The sequence below is a fragment of the Cardiocondyla obscurior genome, linkage group LG11, assembly GCF_019399895.1.
Source record: "Cardiocondyla obscurior isolate alpha-2009 linkage group LG11, Cobs3.1, whole genome shotgun sequence".
Classification (NCBI taxonomy): Eukaryota; Metazoa; Arthropoda; class Insecta; order Hymenoptera; family Formicidae; genus Cardiocondyla; species Cardiocondyla obscurior.
In genome coordinates, this window is record NC_091874.1 from 5,069,057 (window position 1) to 5,090,994 (window position 21,938).

Consider the following 21,938-nt stretch of genomic DNA (forward strand, 5'->3'; position numbering starts at 1 on the left):
CGCCTTGTTATCCAGCGCGGCTGGATTGTTAAGAGGAAGGCAATTCCGTCCGAGTGTGCGAGTGGTTCTTCCCCAGATTCATTAGAAGTTCTACCGTAGCGTGTGATAACTTTGTCGTTATATTTCCAACTTTTCTGCAAACAAGTCACGCCTCGGTGGCAAGCGCGCGAAATAGGATCTCTGTATTCGCGCACGAAAAATACCATTCTGCGAGCCACCGTATACCCGTAGGTGCACGTGCGAATCACGAGTCACCACCGTAATTTTCGCAGATATTTCGCATTCCATCGCGCGACTGTAACGTCTTTCCCAAGCACATTTGTCTTGCGTTGTTATTAACAGCGCGTTAAATTAAAGATTACGACTCAATATAAAAAAAGCAAAAGTAATATTTGCGCGAACCATTTCGAAAAGTATTATATTTGATGTCTAAGATCGATTGCTGATAAGCTCTATTTTAATAAATATTCAGGTTAAAATTAAAATCATAAAATTTATTTTCATAAAAATATATTCAATTGATTAAAATATAAAGTATATAAAGTATCATCTATGCATCGTCCTGATATTTTACGATTTAAATTACATTTTTTTATAATAAAAAAAAAATATATACATATATTTCTATTCAGTGATAATTTCCTATGAAAAATGACAAAAATAATGACTGCGTCTTTCGAGGACAGTTCTATGTCATAAATTTTGGTGAATGAGCATCCAGGAAGAATTCGTTTTCGTGAGATAATGCCTGAGAATCTTGCCGAGCACGTATGACTGTGCTCTTCGTATTCTTACGTGCCACGCGATTTGCGCCGCCATAAGATAATTCTTTCCGAACACATTAAACCTGTGCTACATCACCGGCTAAGATCGCTATAATTCCGGTTCGTGCCTTAGTCTCGGATTTTCCACGAGAAAGAAAGAAAGAGAGAGTTATCGCGCAAAGTCGAAATAGAATTGCCGATTTGCGCCGGGACCGGATTCAGATTCAAGGGGAATTTGTGTCGTAGATCGCGCGAAAACAGCCATTGGACACCTGGGCACGAGCAGGCCAAGGCTCAAAAATTTCATTGGGATTTATCACCGTCGATATATCTTTATACCGCCGCATGACCATTCTTACTCATAAAGGCGGAAAGATTTGAAATGAAAGAACTCTTGAATTTTCCGACGCTCTTGCAATGTTCATTTAAAATCGTTACGGATAATTTTACAGTTTTTAAAAAAATATAATCGTAGGTTTAATAAAATAAGAATAAAAATTCGCGTAATATCTTTTGAGATAAAATTTATTTTATTATTAATTCGCAAAAGAAAATTTACTTTTACCGAAGTATTGTACTCTTCGATCTCCGGGAGGAAAACCCAAAGTAATCCATTGAAGCCGATCACTATTGCAATTTCGTCGTACGACATGCGACAAGGTTTTTATTTCGCGACATCTCTGTTTCTGGTCATTCCTTCGAGTGATTCTCAGAGGAAAAGCGCGAAATAGGATCCTCCACCCATCCGAAAAATACCATTCTTCGCTACAGCAGATTTTCAAGGCGGAATAACCCCTTCATTCTGAATCATTTCGATTGTAAATAAGAATGATCGCGTTAAAATACTATTTTTTCTATTATTGAGCAAAATTCAACGATGTATCAAATTAATACTGAAAGATTAAAGATAAAAACTTTTAATAAGTAGGTATATAAAGTTAAAAGCAGCGGAAGTTTAAATAAAATTTTACAAGAATTCTGATACTCGACGCGTTAATTTGCGAAAGCTGTTAGATGGAAAATCTTGCCGCTGGTAATAAAGTATAAAAATTAGGGGGGTCAAAAATTGAAACTAAATTTTTCGAATACGAAAAGAATCATCACACCCGCTTGTTTATATTGCGCTGACGGACTATCCTGTGGTTCTTGTTACTGCTAAAAGTGGAAGACGTAAAAGCCAGGAACGGAAGTCAAAACAGCACAAAATCCCTTCGAGCTACACAGCAAGTTTATTCGCTAATGGAAACGACCGCACGACGCTTCTAGCGTTAACACAACAGGCTCCCCACAATTACTTTATCGGGAAACGTAAACCTTACCGGGGTTCAACATATAACAGTTTCGTGATAGGGTTCAGTACGCGATCTGAACAATGCTCGCACACTCGCTCGTGAAATTGCGAAATTGATGACGCACGTTGTACCTGATAGACACGCGTGTCACACTGATCATGACAGCGAAAGGGGTAAAGATAGGTTTCGGCGGGTCCCGGCGAGGAAGGAAAAGATAGTAACCGAGAGAGCAAAGTAGATTTATTCGAAGGGAAAAAAAGCCGAAAGAGAATAAAAGCTAAAGAAAATACAAAAAAAAAAATAAAAAAGATACTCAAGCTCGATCTATCTAAATTAACTTAATTTTATAAACGTCGCGCACATCTTGAATGTGTCTCGTCAAAAGCTCAACACCTGCACTAGACTGCGTCTATTTCTCTCTCCGTTCATCTCGCTTTCACAGCGATATACTCGCGTCTCTGTACACTCACCGTCCTCGTTGCCTATTCGCGTCCTGACTTCACTATTTCTGTCACGCTCGTCCACGTTTCTGCCACCTTTTTCGCTCCAACGGTCGCTTCTCTCACGATCTCGTTGCAAATGCGCTTAGAATGTCTAGATGGTCCAGACACGAGCACGAACGGCTCGATACCCGCGACACCGTCTTTAACGAGGTGTTCAGTAACAGTCGCGTTTGAGTAAAGTAAATATTCTTTATCGAAGACTAAGACAAATCCTTTTAAAACTAATTTGTTATATTTAACGTTATTTTTCTCTCACTATTTGAAAATTATTTATTATCTCACCTATTATTATTAAAAAAAAAAAAAGGAGTACCACCGATTTTGACAAAAAATATCCGCGGGTATTAAATATATTATCAATATTCCGCGTGTAACATAAACTATATTTTATATTAATATTCAGCGTTTTTGTTTCAACAGCTAATGATAGAAAAAAAGCGAACAGTAGAGAGAGATCCTTTTTTTCCTTTGATGTATTAACTGCATTAGCATTTGACACAAGAGGCGTGCTAACATAGCGAGAATCCAACGGAGTAAAAATTTTTTTTTCATGTATTGCATATGCGTGGTAAACGCGGTGCTGAGGATCATCGCATGTAAATCCGAAATTGCGTAAACCGGCGAAAAACAAGTTGTGAGACAGAAATGTTAAAAATATACCGTCGCAATTTAAAATTCTTATGCGTTAAGTGCTGAGAGAGTGACATTTTCATTTATTGCACGTGAGTGAATACTTTATCGCACGTAGGAGTGAATTTTTCAAATGCTGCGATATGTATCAATTTTAGCGAGTCATAAAGAGGCTGCGAGAGAAGATAGCGGAGTCGGGCAGATTAATGAGGGCAGGCATAATAGTTTATGATACCAAAGTGGAACAGCACGACGATAAAACTAAGCACGTGTAATTATGAAATTGAGGTCCCTCGTTACGATAGAATTCACGTCGTTTTAATATGAATTATTTTCTCGTTCAATTTCCCTATCCACAGTTTCCGTTCACATTTTACCGGATCTCCATGCTTTCTCCTTGCGGTACATCGAGCATAAATTATCGTTACGGCCTGTCGAATTTACATCGCGTCTTAAGAATAAGGGCTCGCCGTGGAAATGATAAGAGTTGGAAATTAGATGCCACCTTTCGCAATATAAACTTCGCATAATTGCGTAACGCGCGCCGGCACCATTACCGCATTAACGCTTATCGCAATAATTTTATTTTCACGTTTCGCCTTTCACCTTCAGTTAAATACACTTCAGAACGCTAGGTAGAAGTGATTATGTAATTAATCTCGCATCGCGAAAGCGCACTTCACTCGACTACTAAAAGTCACCTAAGTCAAGTTCAATATTGTCTCACCTGATCTCTCTCTCTCTTTCTCTCTGTCTCCTGCGCTGCAAACTTCGAAAATTTAATTCTGGCACTAAGATAAAGAGAGAAAATGTATTATCATTCGCGCGGTCCTGGTGTTTCGTCACTGATACGCGACGGCGATCCGCGACAACCATATATGATCATCAAATTAAATCTGCACATCATCGTACATTTTCATAACAATGTGACTCCGCGCTTTTATAATTTTTTGACGCTAATAAAACGCAGAAACGCGCAATTAATTCCCCTAAGAGAGGAAAGGAAGATGAAAAGTGCATGGTAGATTCGCAGTGTTTTACCATTCGTCATGCGAATGCGGCGCAACATTTTTCAAAGCTCGAGAAGAATGTCGCGCGTGCATTTACGACGGATCCCTTTATCATGCCGCTATAATGCGCTTTGCTACACCTGGTATATTCTTACATCATGGTTCTACTATTATTCCGTCGTTGCTTGCCCGCTCTGATCCTCCCTGAAAGCCCCTCCGATCCTTTCTTTCACTCTTTCTTTCTCGCCTCCGCCACTTCGTCTTCCTCATTTTAGGTTTGTGTACCATTTATAAATACATCGCGTCGAGAGTGTGCACATTGAATTACACACTCGGCGTGCGAAAACTGCGGCGGAAACTTGCAGTACAGTAGCACAGAGAAATTCTCACGTCCGCTCCAAGTATTCACGCTCTGCCTCTTTTTCCCTTATTATTATTATTTTTTTTTTTTTATTAAAGTATAAATCGCAGATAAAATCGGAAGTAAGTACGGTGTTAGCGAGTTGTTACCGTCTATAAAACGAACGATCTGTTCCCGACGTAAATTATGCGCCGCGTCGTGCAAACTGCAACGATCCAGCCATCGGGTCCTAATTTCATTCCGTTTCTGGACGGATCCGCGACGCCGCCGCCGCTTCGTTCCGAACGACGGCGAGGCCGTAACGTTAACGAGGGACGGTCCTTCGGATCCGTTTTCGCAGTTACGTTACTACGTGCCGGTTACGGGAACCGGCACTGTTATTTCTACTCGCCGGGATCTCTCGAATGCACGTAACCGTGGCGAGCGAACGGGCTGAGTCCGGATAATTACGCGACCGCTCCGAGTGGCTGTGGTGGTGCCGCTTCAAGTGCCGCGAGAACGGGTATGCGCGGCGTCAAGTCCCAACGACAACGACATTTCGTGTTTGGGAAAGAACGTTCGGCCACGGCGTATTACATAGTTAGTCTGGAATCGCGTGCGTCCTCGTGCTATTAGTCCAAATAAGAGAAGTTGGGCGAAAACATGAATGTTTGATCCCATTTGAGAGAGAAAGAGAGAGAGAGGTTCTTTCCATCGCTTTATATGAAAAGCGAATGTTGCAGGTTCAATAAAATTGATATCAAACGTTATCGCCAAATTGTAATGCGCGCTTAATGATGATAATTAAGATTGATCAATTTGCGCTGCCTGTTTACTCGCTAATAAACGTTTGACGTTCCCGGTTCAACATTTCGCATTAAACGTCCGCGCTCGATATTAATTAGTTGCGATGTAGCGCGAAATAATTATTCCCTCGAAAAAATTTCGCGTACGAAAAGTTATTAATTAAATTAGCCGTCGTCGCGCGCAGTTCGACGAAATCGCGATTGCATAAAGGATGAAAATACGCGAATGCAATTTCACAAGCGTTCAATTCCGCGTTATGACAAGCTGTATCATAAATCGTGCCAATCAACGTCGGACCATTCTAACCGTTTAGAATGGCGTATTTAACTAGATTTTAATTGCGCCTCGATCAATACGGTTTAAATCCTCATCCGAGATCAAAGATAATAGCTGTACGTGCGGTACGGCACGCATTATCGATTGTAGCAGATGTCTCTGGAAAGCCTAATCATTCCTTCTAATCTGCGGGCGAAGGCCTACGAAGGGCGATTATTGTAATTCCCCGCGAGAAAAGCTAATCCGCTGTGATTCGCATCGTTCACGTATACACGTTCGCGTTCTCAGATATCGCTTTAATGCGCTATTAATGCTCGCGTTGCAATAGAAGAGGTACGACAATAAAAAAAAAAAGAGAGCTTAATTACTTTTTAACGCAGTTAACGAAACAATTTTTTATGACTTGCGCGCTTTACGAAGCGGCAGGTATTAATCGTGGAGTATCATAAAAATTTGTCGGTTGTCGTCGAACAATACAGTTGCCGGGTGTGCTCCCGAACGCAGCGGCGCAGAAATAGCAGCTCGACCATGATCGTCGAAGTGACACGGTCGATCGCCGTGCGCCAGCAAAATCGTGCGGGGGCCAATACGTCCTATACGCGAACGCGAGATTTATTCTGACGAGTCAGAACAGGTGTCGTCCAGTCTGGCGAAATATTCGGAAAGAGGATTTCGCAAGCTGATAACTCGAAAGGGATTCTCACGCCGTCGCCTGCTGTAAACGCGAGAATAACCGTAACGCGAGAAGAGAAAGAGGAATCAAATAATACACTGCGCCACGAGTAGATCAAACATTTGCCAATTTTTCTTTCTTTTTAAACAAAAGCTTGAATAAATAAGTGAAATTTAAAGTGGGAAGCTGTACTAAATTAATCTACGTAATTTAGGAACAGAATTTAATTTTAACTCGCGATTAATTCAATACAAATATCGCATGTTTGTAGGAAATGTTTCTGATTTTCCGTTCTAAAAGCGCTCGTCTAAAAATATAACATAAACTAAAGCTATCGTAAGAAAGAATAAGAGTCATAAGAAGTATTAAATCCTTGGGGAAAAAAAGAAAAAAAAAGACAAAAAAAAAGGAAATGAAGAAGAGAAAGGAGAAAATCTCGTCCCGATTACTTTCGTTATCCAATAATTACGCGGTTTACCCTTAAGCCGCATATTTCGACATAACCGCCGTGTAGGGTCAGGATAAAGGAAAAAGGGATGAGTATCGTGATGACGCCGGGGAATGGTGGAGGAGCACAATGTAGCCTGAAAAGAGGGATAAAAGGCAGCTCTTTTCAGACCGCCGTGAAATTTCGCCACGTCGAAGACGCCTGCATCAAGTAATTGAAGGCGCCTATCCGAGGTGAATCTCTCGGTTTTGCCGATAAACGCGCTTATCTCCGGCCTCTTTGAGCTATCGTACGGCCGACCGTCTGCATTATGCAGATCAACGGATCATTAAGCCCGTGGGAAGAAGTCGCTCGTTGTTCCGCGGGGCTCGGAAATGTCTCAATCCGACGGCACGATACGCGTTTACTCATCGTCGTCATATAATTTATACAAGATCGATCAAGCGTTTTATAAACGCGCCGCGACAATCTAAATACTTGGAAATATTTCCCTCCGCACCCGACACAAAATATTTGGGATTAATTCGAAAAACAAAGGTACCTGTCTTTTTAATATTTGATATTAAATACGTTAATATAATAATGCATTTTCCAATGGCTAAAATATCAAGTATTCAAAAGTAAACATTTAATATTCACGTGTAATTTTGCATACTCTCCACGTTCACGTTTGTAAATCGTTATTAAAACTGCACGGTAATTATATATCTCTCGGCTTTAAAAGTGAGGTTTGTTTGCAACATTGACCATATTATACCGGCCATTATAATAATGTGATTAATAATATTTTGTAAGCTTATTAATGATAGATAAAGGGAACGTGTATGCGTGCGATGGAATCGCTCGTATCTCATTTCGCAGGTCAATGAACCTTTCAGTTGCAATACCGTTTGTTTCCTCGTTTGGAGACACGAAAAAAAAAAAAAACCCCGCTTAAAATTTTTCACGAAGAGTACGAGTACTTTACGAAATCCGAAACGACCCCGCGCATGATACGTACGTGAAACATACGCGTGAAATATGACGTAATGCATTATATGAGGCAGGTCAAACGATTACTCGTGGCGGAATGCATTACGCTCGTAACTCAGACCGATTATACTTTTGTCGCGAACGGGCGTCTGCGGGCGGATTAAAGGGAGGCAATTTAAATGATTAATGACGCCCTTCTTCTCTATCTTTCACGGACAATTCATTAATACGGCGGAATTCATTCACGATGACCGTGAAATATTAACCGGGACGAACGATCGACGTGTAGCCGCAAATTGCGTAATTGCCCCACAAACGACTTTCACAGCGACGCTTTTCACAAGATAACGATGTTAAGTAATTTTACTGACGTTATAGTCGTAGACCACGTAGATATAACTGTCGATCTGCAAAGTACAACGTATCGAAATACTTTTTGACACTCGACGAGCCTACAAATTTCACTGGTACAATAGTGACAAATAATCGTATCACGAGGAACAACCTCATTTAACTTCTCGTATCATTTACAAGCTGTAAAAAAAAAAAAAAGAAAAAAAATATAGTACGCCGCTGTACTGACCGGTTCATCCACTATCTCGTCGTGATGATAATAAAGTGATCTTATGTAAACACGCCACGGTATATCGGACAAAAGTCAAGTATCGAAGGTTAATGTAACACATTGGATATTACAAAATATTTAATACTTCACACTGTATTTCTTACCGCCGGATATATTCTCTATACATACATATTACAATTGGGAACAACTAATATTTGCTTCAATGATTTTCAAAATTAATTCACATTTTTGATCTGAAGATAATCCAATAATAACGATGTAAATCGATGAAATGTAAAGAAATAAAAAGAAGAAATACAAAAGTATATTTAAAATTAAATATAAAAAAATAACACAAATATAAGTACTTTTAAAAATAGTAATTAATAATTAATCCGGATTTTTATTTTAGAATGAACAATTCGTAAAGAATATATTGTATTTCTTGTTTCTTTAATAAAGAATCGTTGATACACCTAAAACTCGTTAACCGTGAAGAAGCAAGTTAATAGTTTACAAGGAAAAATCACGTTCCGAAGAATAACAATGCGACGATATGCAGCCACGACACAACCTGTTTGTTCGAATGCAACTGGTAACAAAGGAGCGCAATAATACTACGCGTATATAACAGTACTACCATTATTTGTCTTTAATGAATTCCTGTAGATAATTGGGAATTAACATTTCAATTCTTCTTTTAAGATTAGTTTCATCCGTGCACGCATAAAAAAGAAAAAAAAAATTTGGTTAATTACAACAGATCGCTCCGCCGCGTTTATGTTCATAATCTTAAAAAGGGTACGGAGTAGCGGCAAAATCCCTCATGAATATTTCTTACGAGCTTTTTGATACCCCCGTGAATTTCATCTATCTTCATCCTTTTTACGAGTCGAAAGCAATATTTCTTTCCACCGTAATTCCTATTCTTATGTTTTTCATTGCTTCTCATTTTTATTCTTTCTGATCGGAACCCTGACAAGGTGCAACTGGATAATCCTGTTATCCAGCCTAGGCGTGAAAATTAAAAGTAAAAGATATGGCATTCCATATCAAATAATTTACAATATTCAGTGCTTCGAATTTGAATCTAGAATACAAGCCATTTAAATACTTTCAATTTAAAAGAATTTCTCAATTTGGTTGGAGTTTTTAGAAGAAAAAATTGTTCCTGTATCGATCGCGCGATATTCTTGCTGAAGTTCCTATTATATAAAATCTCGTAAGATTTATTTGTGCCTGGATTTTGCGACCGCGATTTTTACGTTGGGCGTTCAGCGCACGCACACGCACGCACGTTTGCTCGCACCCGCGCACGCCGCAACTGCAGAAAGAGTCATTGCACCGAGGAGTCGGATCAATGAGGCTGATTACTCCGGTTCTCCTCTCGCAGACGCGAGACAGACTGGTCCGGCCAAGTGCATTTATTTTCTACAAAAATCATCGTCAAGGGAGATGAGATCAACTGGAATTGAAAGCGCTTTCAATTAAGAAGGCTGCCGAACGGATTTTAACAAATGCGTTATGCAGAGAAAATTAAATGGCACGAGTGAACAAAAGCTTTAATTCAGTTCGGTTCAGTTGAGTTGATTCTGAATTTCCAGCATCCTTTAGTTAGGTTGTCGAAAATAATTCGAGATTCAATTAATATGTATACGCATCGGCGGAAATATTTTTTTTTTTTTTTTTTACGTTATATAGAATTATCGATTTCTGCAGTGAGTACGAATACGATGGAAAATTTAAAATAACGACGAGAGTTAGGACTATGGTGCAGGTATTAACTAAATATATAAAGAAAAAGTAAAAAAAAAAAAATAAAATAATAATAATAAAAGAGACACTATATGGTCGTCAGTAATCACAGTCTCTCTCTTTTTCGTTTTCTAAGTTGCCGCTGAAGTAGATGTAACTGTCTCGTTTTTTTTTCTGTCGGTTCATTACTGATTCAAACGTCAATTGCAATATCAGCTCGGAAGAGAAATGAAGATCCGCTTCTGTAGAATCTCATTTTCTCTTGTATGCAACATCGATGACGCGCTTAGAATCCATTTCCTTTTCCTTTCACGTTGATATCGATGTATATTTGCGATATTGGAAAACTACGTCGCGGGCGGAGGATGCAATTTACGCGAGCCCGTACTCATCGCAGAAATGATGCCGCACTGTCAACAGTCAATATCGCGGGGGTGTAAATCGAAACATCGAAAGGTACACAGTAATCCGAGCGTAATGTATCCCACGGAGAATCTGCACGCGCAACTATACCGGATCCGATACGAGCGATTCATCGCCCTCACGCGCGGGCCGCATGATTCTCAATTGCAAAATTACTTGCAAGTGCAAGGCTGTGCCGCAACGTTAAGCACAATTGATACTGCGCCCTGATGTATCAATGTCAAACACCATCACACACGTAGGATGAGATAGTCGGGACAGATCGATTTGGTACTGTTAGTCGCCGGTGGAGTTCTATTATCTTACGTCTTTGTTCGATATTGCTCAGATTTTGAATGAATTTATTCGGTACTTTTTAAATTAAAATTTTAGATAACGCGTTTATACATATATCGTCAAAATGTATTTTGTATTAATTACTAGATTAATTATATGTATCGAATAAATTTGTAATGGATAATTAATGTCGATAATTATCAAAATATATTATATATGTTATACCAAATATTCTATTTTGCTTTAATTAAGATTAATTTTTGACGTGACTCTCCAACTTGTCATTCGAGGCGACTAACTCTAGCATTTGACACACAGACACACACACACGCGTAGAATACATCCGCTGCAACGACCGGTGCACTTCGACGTCGGTCGGAAATGCGCGTAGCTTTAAGTGCGGCAACGCTCGAACTTCCAAAGGCGATGGCCATTGTGTCAGGGTGCTGAGAACCGCTCCACGTTCCATCGACAATGATCGATAAAGGGTGTGTGATTGGCCTACCGAGCGCGATCGAGATTCCGCACGAGAATATAATAATCGCGAGATGACATTGTTTAAGAGGAAAAGCCGGCGGGAAAATAGATGACGTGCTCGACGTGCTTAAACGAACTTGAAGAGTTTGTCATCTGCGGTAACTTCTTTACAATGACGCAACGCGAAAAATTACCGCCTGTATTGTCGTTATTTTTATACGGCCACGTCTCCTTCTGCAATAGAGATTTTCCTGTTTAAATGCTCGCGGATTAGCTTTCGGATATTCCTTGTTGGATGTGCTGATAATTTTTGTAATCGATATCAATATTGTTTACTCCATACTCGTGACGCAATTAAATATATAGATAACGAAACAGCAGAAGGGAATAAAATCAGAAACGTCAAAGTTTAATCAGCGACAAGTATCAATAAAGATAAATGCGACTTTGTTGCATCAAAATGTAAGGATTAATAATTTTTAAGCGCAAACTTTCTTTTGTTTATAAATGAATAACGTGATCTCGCAATTTTCGAGATTACTATCAATTGTCGACAACAAGACGTGACACTTTCAGGTGTCTTCACGGTCAGATCTAATCTCGCCGACGAGTTCCACTTGGGTTCTCAAGCCAGCTCGAACGCATTTTAAAGCTAATAAACTCCGCTCGTAGATTTTAAGACAATGCGTGCCGCTGTTAAAGTGAACAACGTCGGTTTATAGTTAAAATCTGGGGTGAGGAAGGCACTATAATAGCGACCCCGTCGTACAGCTGTTCCGATCGAGCCCCGTTATAATAGCGATAAATTAATAACGGCCTATAACACATTTACCGGACAAAATGAGCGTACGTATAGCCAGAGGTATTCGCGGTCGTAGTCTGAACAGGCGACTCCGTTTAACGGCTCGTATTTCTTGCCCAGGTTGGACAAGTTTTAACTAGTTTTAAAGTCCCGGGTAGTTACTGCCCGCCCGAATTTCGGCTATCACGTTTGCACGAAAATTGATGTGTGCAGCGCCCGTCTATCGGGCCAAATACGGTGCCGTATTAAAGTGGAAGATAAAACCTGGCTGCGACGCGCGATGAATGAAACTCTTTCAGCGCTAAATCATCACATTACGTAACAGAGATATTTCAATTTAATGAAATATTAATAATGTCCCGTCGGCTCGGCTCTCCGAGATTAATACTCGCGATAAATGGATGAAAAATTTTATCAATATCAATTAATTAATTTAATTACATATATGTGATAGAAATGTTACGATTTAAAAAATATAAATTTCTTCCGCTCAGCCGTCGGGGTTTAATATCTCACGTGTGAAATAAAATATCAATATTTAAAAATTTTTTAATATTGAGGAAAAAAAGTATCAATATTATTCAATCTCACTGCGAAAAAAAAAGAAAGAAAGAAAAAAAAAAGAAACGAAAGAAAGTTTTCTTTGCGCGAGGAAGAAACTTTGCTGCCAAGAATAGTCTTTAACAGATTCAACAAAATTTACCTTTCATCGGCCAATTAGCATTAAATTAATTAAACATTTGACGTTACCATCGCTTCGTGTTACTTATGTATTTAAAGAGTATTTTCGGTTTTTAACGATTATCTTAGCGATCGCGAAACTCATTTAACGTTCGACGACACATGCAATGTACATCAAAGCAAACCTAACTGCTTGATAAGGCACAGTGTCGTAACTTCTTCAAGAACTGATCTTGCAGTTGATAGATAAGAATAATTACGGGGAACTTCAACATAGAAAGAACTTATCGAAGTGTTAAAAAATAAGATTAATCTATCGAAGTATACACAAAATTATATTTCGCAGAAATATAAAGGCCATGTAAACCTCGTTATCTGTATGCACTCAATATAGTTACAAATCAAGATAAAAAAATACATGAACGACAATGCGGATAAACGCGTGTCAAGTAGAAGCTTATTAAATTTAAGAAACATTTTGCGATAAACAATAACATTCATTAGTTAAACGAAGCAGGTGCACGAATTGAATAACGCAAACATTGGTGTTCATTACTTCTGCGACATTTCCTGTTTTCGTGAATCGTTTTGTTTATGGATATTTAATACACATTTTGCATAATCAGCAATACACATTGCCGTTTTTATCTTGAAAAATATTCAGCGCGTATAAACTTCGCGGAAAATTACAAAGTACGCGAAAAACAACGAGAGATCGATGTGTCAAGCCAGAACCAGCGGCCGCTCTGCCTGTGTGTTCGTTTTATTAACGAGACGTTCATAAACGTACAGTCGCGATCATTCGACGTTTCGCAAGTGATTGTAGCCGTTTGCGAAATTAAATCGGTAAACATTTGAGGCCACTTCAGCGCGTAACGGAACAGCTGACATGCACGGAAAACCCGTGGGTTCCCATATTCCGCAAGAGAGATTAATACGGCTAAAATTTCGTAATTCCGTGAATTCTCGTTTTAAAATTCTGTTTATCGCATTTACAGTTTCGAGCGCGATTTTATGTTACGACAGTATTTTGCGAGAGCACGGTTTACGCATGAGCATCGTTTATCGATGCAGTGGCAGGCTATTCGCGTGTTAGTTTAACAGGAGAAAAAACAATTTTTTTTTTTTCCCAATAAAAATAAGAAAAATGAAAAGACCGCGCGATCGGACGTGCCATTTAAATGGCGCAAATTTTTCACGGGGTTATCCGAACGATGGAGTTTTCGCGTTGGCGAAATGTATACGTGTACGCACGCTTATCTCCCCTTAGCTGCAACATCCTGTTGTTACTCGATCTTAAAAATCGTCAGTATCAGTACGCGCGTAATTACAAACCGTGCTTTGTCATGCTTCCGCCGCTTGCACAATTGCAAGTGAGAATAAAATATGAGACGCGGCTGTTTGAATTATTAGTTAGGAAAGCCGGCTGCGCAAGAGAGCCAGCGAAGTCAATCGTCGAGATATAAAGTTTCAGATATCACCGGTAAGCTTCAATAAAATATTAATGTACGTGTATGCTGTAATTCTCATTTGATAAACATCGCGATAATTAAAGCTAACGAATTCTTTGAAATATTTCCAATTCAATCGCTGGATTTGCGATATTTCGATCGCGCGGTATATATGCCTTCCAAATTAGAGTTCACCGATTGTACCCCGATTTAACGAGAATTGACGTGGAAACCGAAGATAGCGTAGTTCGATTTTCCGTCGTGAGCTATTTAGGCAGAAAGGAGATTGTCGCGGAGGTTAATTTCCGTCTGTAACAACTGCGACAACGGAGTCTACATTGTGGCCTTCACGGTCACTGAAACAGCCGCACGTCATCGAGACTTGCGTCAGCGATCGACCGTTTCTTGAGGAGAATTGATTACAACGGCGATTGGATCGTTATCTAACTCGATAAGTAATAATACAAATGGAACGAGTTGTATTTTCTCGAAATGCGGAAGCTCCTTGCGATCGACTTTAATTCCGACTGCTATAGATTCCATAATATGCAAATTAATTATTCCGATTCCTTTTAAAAATATTTTTAAAAATCGGCGCACGTCAAATATAATTGTTTAACGAACAGAGACTCCGATTAACATTTTAATCTTGTATCAATGTAGTTTTATGTTCTTATTCTCATAATACTTTGATACATACTTACTTACGCGCGCACACGCGCGTGCAAAATAGGAATATCATAAAGTAAACAAAGGCGAAATCATCACATGTCTTCTGCGTGTATACTGATATTTGATTAAGTGTTAAAATGAGATCATGTTCGTCTTACAAGACGATGTAAATCGAAAGATCTAAAAATACCGTGTTAAATAAATATAGAGTTACATAATTTACCGAACAAATTTCAATCCGTAGATGATTACATTGCGAATCAATAAAATGTTCTATATAGATTCTTCTGATAATATAGCACGTTTCGTGACTAATAAAAAATAAAAAGAAAAAAAGAGGAGGGGTACGTTATAAAACAGCGTATAAACGCAGAGAATTTTTACCATTGTGATTACAGAAGAATTGCATAGAATATACGGCAACGAATTTTACGTACGTTTTGAAATCGACGTATTGATTTATTCTTTTTAAAATATGCGGATAAAATAAGATTCAGCTTTCTGATGCATTAATGAAAATGCGTTTGTGGAAACAAGAGTCATATCGGCGAAACTAATTGTAAGCTAAATAAGATGATGGACGTCCATGAAGATTTAATTTAAAAGTTTGCGCTGTTTAACTCGGAATAAGATATATAGGTATCACGTCACATCCCGCATGAGATCTATCGGTCGGAAATGTATTGAATCGAACTCAGTGCCAATTTCGATTTCAAACGTTATCATATAGTAGAAAAGTTGCCTTTGAAGTTCGGCATGTTGCCGAGGCAAAAGGAATAAGCCCCCGCGCGTCTCTCAATTTCAAGATAAAAATATCAAAATATTGAAGATTACAAAGCCTTTTAAAATATCCTTCGATGAGGATTAAATTTCCCTTTAAAATAATTTTTATTGAAAATAAAATTAATATCGGTGAACAAGCTCGGTGTTTTTTTTGCGGATCGTTAATTGCATATTTAAATATCTCTCGCCGTAACATATCTTCTTTAAATATTAATTCGCATATTCAATTTATCCGAGAGATCGATATACGCGCGTGTGCGTACCGCGAGCGATCTCTGCACTTCTTAACTTTGCGAACGAATGATGAAATAGAATTTAATTAAAGTCAAAGTGGTTTTCGTCACCACAATGGCGAATTATTCTACACGAGAATAGAATTCTCCAACCCGAATTTGCATTCAAACTTACTGCAGCTGATAATGTCGAGTGAACAAACTTAGAATTTTAACGCGAATGCTATACATATACTGATCAAACCGTCGGAGTTAAATGGCGTAGATTGTTTGTTGCGTGGAAGAACGTATCATTAAATCTCATCGTGCCTCATCTCAAGCGTATTGTATAATTCACCTTCGCGATGATATCATTCTCGTTCGCTTCGTCGCGTATCTTACGCGACGTATCGATCTTTGACGGTTCAATTAACAAACACCCAACACTTGTCTCTTTTAATTAAATTTAAATATCGCACCGTTAAATTGCGGTCTGAAGGAAAGCAAAAACGCGTTACGTAAGCCGATGCGTATTTGGATCAGTTAATTTTGTTTCAATAATAGTTATTATTCGTCAATAATTTCGCCCGATAACCGTCCCGTTTTATCACAGTCGATTAATTAAATGATACCGATTAATTATTATCGCGGAAAAACAGCTGTGTCGGCAGATATTCCTTTCAGGCGAAAATGTAAAAGTATGTTCGCTTCGTGCAAAGAGGAAATTTTCCGTTCATAAGTGCACGATCGCGATTATTAAAAAAAAAAAGAAAAAAAAATCAGAAAAAAAACAGGAAAAAAAGAAAATCCCCGGTTGCAATTGCTGGATAGCGTGATACTGACCTTGCCCAGATAGCGAAATCCATAGTCCTCCGCAACTCTCCTGGCTGCTTTCTCGCCTCCGTCGACGTGTGCCGCCCACTGGTTGGTGTACGCACGTGCTTGACCGCCGAGAGTCAGCAGGGCCACAACCGCCAGTCCGAAAATCCGCCGCGTGCACATGATAGCTCCTCCGCTGCGCCGACGACGACGATCGCCACCGGCTGCTCCAGTTTCGCCACCCCCGCGGGCCACAGTTATCATCCACTAATATATATACGTGTATCCAACACCAGCACCACCGCCACCGTCGCCACTGTTTCCACCGTTTGCCAGGGCAGCACAACGGTAGCACCACGATTGTCACGACGCACCACGCTTGTCGAAGCGAAAACGAGGAGGAATCCACAGTCTGTAACAGGACCACCTTTACGTACAGCCTTCCTTGTTCTTTTTTTCTCTCTTTTCCCTTCTTTCCCCTTGCTCCCCGCTGCGATTCTTCTCGGCCGACCCTTTTGTGTCCTCTCCGCGCGGAGGCTGCTTTCAGCAGAACTGCCCACGTGCTCGCGCGGACGACGATCCGGGAAAACACGATCACTCACATGCACACTCACACACGCGCGTCTCGGGGGCACCCACGTCTCGCACCTGCGGGCCAACCGCCTGCGAACGACTGAAACGCCGGCGGTGCGTGTCACTCGTCTTAAGTACCGAGCCTCCACCACGCCGCGTTGTCAGCCGTTGACTCCTCGCCGTCGCAACCGTCCACGTCGACGTCGCCGTGACGTCGTTGCCGCCACCGCCGCCGCCGCCTTCGGTCAACGGGCAGGAGCAGCAGCGGGAGAAGAACGAGGTAGTCGTCAAGTCATGTGGCCGTCGGCGAGTGGGGAAAACGGAATGATTCTCGCGATGACGGTCTCGCGGTCGCAAACGCGGATGTTCGCCGTCGTGCGCGACCACTGCGGCGATCGCGGACGGCCTTCTCGATTCGCGGATCTTCACGCGACATCCAACGCGACCTCGTCTCGCGCCGAGATACGCTAGGTCTCTCAAGAGGACCGGACACCTGTCATCGTTCTTCTTCGCGGTAATCTTTACCTATTTTAGTTCCTTCAAACTGTCCTGGCCGCTTGACGCGAAGACTTTACGTTCGTTCCGATCCCCGTCCTGATTTTTGTCTGCAAACTCTCGCGCCTCTCATATTGCCTTATCCTCACTTCTCCAGCTTGAAATGAATGAAGATGACGTGCCGAGTGTCTTGTATTTCGCCCACTTCTTTTCCCTACTGTCTTCTCGAACGACGACGGACGAGCTGTGTACCCACTTTGCCGGCGCGAATTTTTTCACCGACGCGTCTCAATAACTTTGCGCGACGTCGTTTCGTTCTTCACGCGTCTGTCATATCTCCGGAATTCCTCCTCTCGCGTCCTTTTCTTTGGATGTCAGCAAGGCATTCGGTCCGAGTTCCGCGTCGCGATCGGTCCTCTTTCGTCCTACCGAGGGTACGATCCACCGTTAAAAAGACGCCTTCGTGATCTTGACATCCTCTCGCACGTCCTCTCTTTTCGAGCACGTCAACAAGTCGATGCCTCGAGGGACGTCCAACTTCATGAAACTTCTCTTTTTTTTTTCTCTCTCTATCTCTCTCTCGAAAAAAAAAACTCGATTTTGTTCCGTGCCCTTCGAGTTCGGTGCAACACGACGCTCGGTCGCGAAGAAGTGAATGGCCAACCACTCGAACGAGGTCACGGCGCGTAGCTGACCGAGAGGTCGATCACGTCATCGAGCACCGCATCGTTCCCTTGGGCGCGCCACAGGAGACGAACGGATAGGTGCACCGCCAAGGTCCTGACTGATTCAAACGGGGATTCCTCTTTGCTTTGAAACTGGTCCCGGGCTGTAAATGATATTAAGGAAAAAATCGATCAGTTAAAGCTGCCGTTAAACAATTTTTAATTGCTTTCGAATACTTGCGTTTGCGCGCGTTAAAAAAAAATCACGGTTTAATTACAGAATACTTAAAGTATCACGACAATTTATCTCGAGGCAAATTCAGGTATATACGATGCGACATACATTTATTCGTTCGATAAAAATCTGAGCTGGTCGCAGGTTCGATTGATAAATTTTGGTATCAACTTTAAACGTCAAGAGAACTTCGGGAAAATTAGTTTCGAAAAAAGGTTTAATAGTTTAAAATAGACACACGCAAATACTTGACGCACGGGCAAAACTGGAAATATGCACCTGAAAGCATTATCTATGTGCATCTTTTAACATTTCGTAATATTCAGTCCTCGCCGTTAACGATGCGTCACATCGCCAAGGACTGCCGCTTTGTACTAACGTCACGTTTGAGAAACGTTCGGCCCAGTCAGCATTCTTTTACCGAAAAAAAAAAGGATTTAGGCTCCGGTGAAAGCCCGGCACGTCGGTTTACGGTAATTACGGAATGATGAAATAGTTTTATCTCGGTGAGATTGCATTCGCCACATAACGTGACCTGATTTTTCGTTATGGATTAGAGTTAATTTAACAATTGCAACGGCGATTGAAACGAAATCGCAATCGGAAGCAAGTGCAGCGTTATTGCATGATTTTCGATGAGGCCCGTCACTAGCATGCCGTCGAATTAAACGTCGTGATTCGTGCCAAGCTCTTATGCAACTCTCGTCACGCTACGTAATTCATGATACTATTCATCAATTGCGAGCATCAAATCCGAAACAGAAAGTTTTACGTTTCGAGCGCATTTAGCACGATTACTATCGTCACGGTGATCGAATTCCAGAAAAAAAGTTAATTAATTTAGCGAAAATTAATATTAAATCTCGTTTTATATACGAATGTCTCAAAATCTACTTGTATTTTTATTTTCTAAAAAAGTAAGTAAGTATCAACGCTATAATATTGTGAAATAATTATCACGAGATTACGAATCAATTTATCCGCGACAAAAATTAATACTTCTAAACGCGCTTTACTTATCGCAGTTTTCACCTCGAATATTATCTCGCAAGATTCGAATAATTTGCGAAACCTATCTCGACCTACTTAAAAGAAGTGAAACTCGTGCTCAGGTAAAACGTCTATGGTCTCTCGCGCATGTTATTAGCGCGCTATAAATCTCCACGGTGAAATGAAGTGCTGCAAATTCGCATTATCGTCACGTTCAAAGGACTTTCCGAATGAGTCAGTCGCCGGAAAAAGGACTCGGCATCGGTCTGTCCGGACGGTTGCAGCCCGCAGGACCATCCAGCTCGCGCCGCGAGGAAATTGCATTCGCGAGTTGGTCTTCCACCAACCTCGTTTCTCTCTTGCTTTCCCCTTTGCGTCCCCCCGGCGGAGTGGTGATAAAGAGAGAATAGAAAAGGGTTGCCAGAGAGGTGAATTAAATTTAAGCCAACTCGCGTTCTATCCACCTACTCTCCCTCCGTCCTCATCTCTGACACCATCTTTTCCCTTCTTTCACAATTCTCTCGCACTTTGTGCCGGGGCTTCTCTTTGTCGTTCTATTCTCCTCATAACTGAACCGGCGCGACCAGCCGAGACGGCGGCAACTGGCCCCCTCTTTTTAATTTCGAGATAAAAGAGGGCAAAACTGCTATTCGAGAAAGGCCGAATAAGAGCGGGGGTAATGGAGGGTCAATCAAGTCGAGTTATAAGTCCCGTCGAAGAAAAAGAATATCTCTTTTAGAATGGATTCGATCTCTGAACCCGAGCGCCGGGTGAAACAAAAACGGACGAGACACTACCGGATTTTTCATCGGGTGGGTAACAATCGACCTCACACCGGAAATTAAGCTTCGCGAAATCCACTTTGAGTACCGCGGAGTAGTAACAAGATCTACCCGAGTGCCGGTTCGGTTTCCAAAATAATCAGCTTCTACGACCGTGACGAGCGTAAAATATTTAAAATGAATTCTTCCGTATTTAGATACTCAAGAGAATAGATATCTCTCACAATACTCTCTTAATTCTTTTTCTTTTTGTTTTTTCTATTTTTAGTTTTACGAAAGCGCATTTACGCTGTCGTATTTATTTCGCATCGAGTTCTATTTCTCCGTTTTTGCACGGCGTGACGCGGAATTAAATATATTTCATAAATAACTGTTCATAAAAGTAAATAGGAAGACCTGCTAGCGCGTTATAATAATATTAACGAATGGAAAGGTTCGAAAAGTAGTGCGTGTCGATTACGAATTATTAATCGTAAATAATGGGGATATCGAACCGTTATGGAGGATGCGATATTTGTATTTTTCCGGAAATTCTGGGGCAGCGGGAACGTATCTATTTTTCAACCGTATTTGCGACGCTTTGTTAACGGAATAATATCGAGATGAATTCATCTTCAGTGCGCGAAACCATATCTCGTTACAGATTTTAGTTCTCGAAATAGCGGTGCAGTATCGCTGATATGCATCTCAGTATTACGGAGAACGGTTCTGTATCGTAAAGCGAAACTGCCGTTCTATCGCAGACAATATTACCGTACGTAACTTCGCTCATCTTTATCGATAACGCGCTGCGAAAATAAAGCGGCATTGTTGGCGAAAATGATACCATCCAACGTAAATTCCGCGCAACAAAAATATCGCAGAATTCACACGTAAGTAATTACCTTATTAATTTACTTTTAAACGCGAAAATCATATAGAAGAGATATAACCGGTCCAGAATTTCGTGATGAATTTAACGTTATTATACGGACGACTTTCATTAAACGTTCGTCAAAATCTAAAACTCAAGAAGATTCAATGAGATCTCGTAATGAAAATAAATTGCGATTCGCTGAGGTGGAACGTTTCCGTTGAAATGCGCGATGCCAAGGTCGTTCTTGTAACAGGAAACCGGGGTCAGAGACTGCAGAGGTACTTTGATATGAGTGTAGTTCATCGTAATGAGGAAATGCTGGGCAAGCACGAGCAAAAACTGGCTGATTCGAACCGCGTTAAGGTAGGAATGTGCGGAATATTTCACGATGTAAAACTGCAAAAAACGCATATTCTCGAATATCTTCTCGCGAGAAGATTTAAACCAAAAGCCAACTACGAAATTTAACTCAGGTTTAATCTTTTGACATATTAAGTTCTGTAAATCAATAATATAAATTGTATATTCACCGTCGCAGGCATGTGCCTGTGTTCGTAACATATAAAATGGATTTTACTTTAATGAAATTCTATGCCGGGTCTCAAATTGTGAGACATTCGATACGTTTTCCGAAGAATTTATACGCGATATATAGAAAAATCATCCGCGGAATAGATCTGGAAGGGAAAACTCTTTTAATGCATTCGGTAC

At 40.6% G+C, this 21,938-nt stretch overlaps 1 protein-coding gene across 2 annotated transcripts in view; it reads right to left on the bottom strand.

Moving 5' to 3' along the window:
* The window catches only part of LOC139106620 (furin-like protease 1), a 162,097-nt gene that overhangs the window by 137,552 nt on the left and 2,607 nt on the right, over nucleotides 1–21,938 (bottom strand). For both annotated transcript variants that reach the window (XM_070663531.1, XM_070663530.1), the window contains exon 2: nucleotides 16,656–18,528. In XM_070663531.1, the coding sequence (XP_070519632.1) occupies nucleotides 16,656–16,895 (240 nt within the window). In that variant the 5' untranslated portion in view covers nucleotides 16,896–18,528. The remainder of the gene's footprint in view (nucleotides 1–16,655; nucleotides 18,529–21,938) is intronic.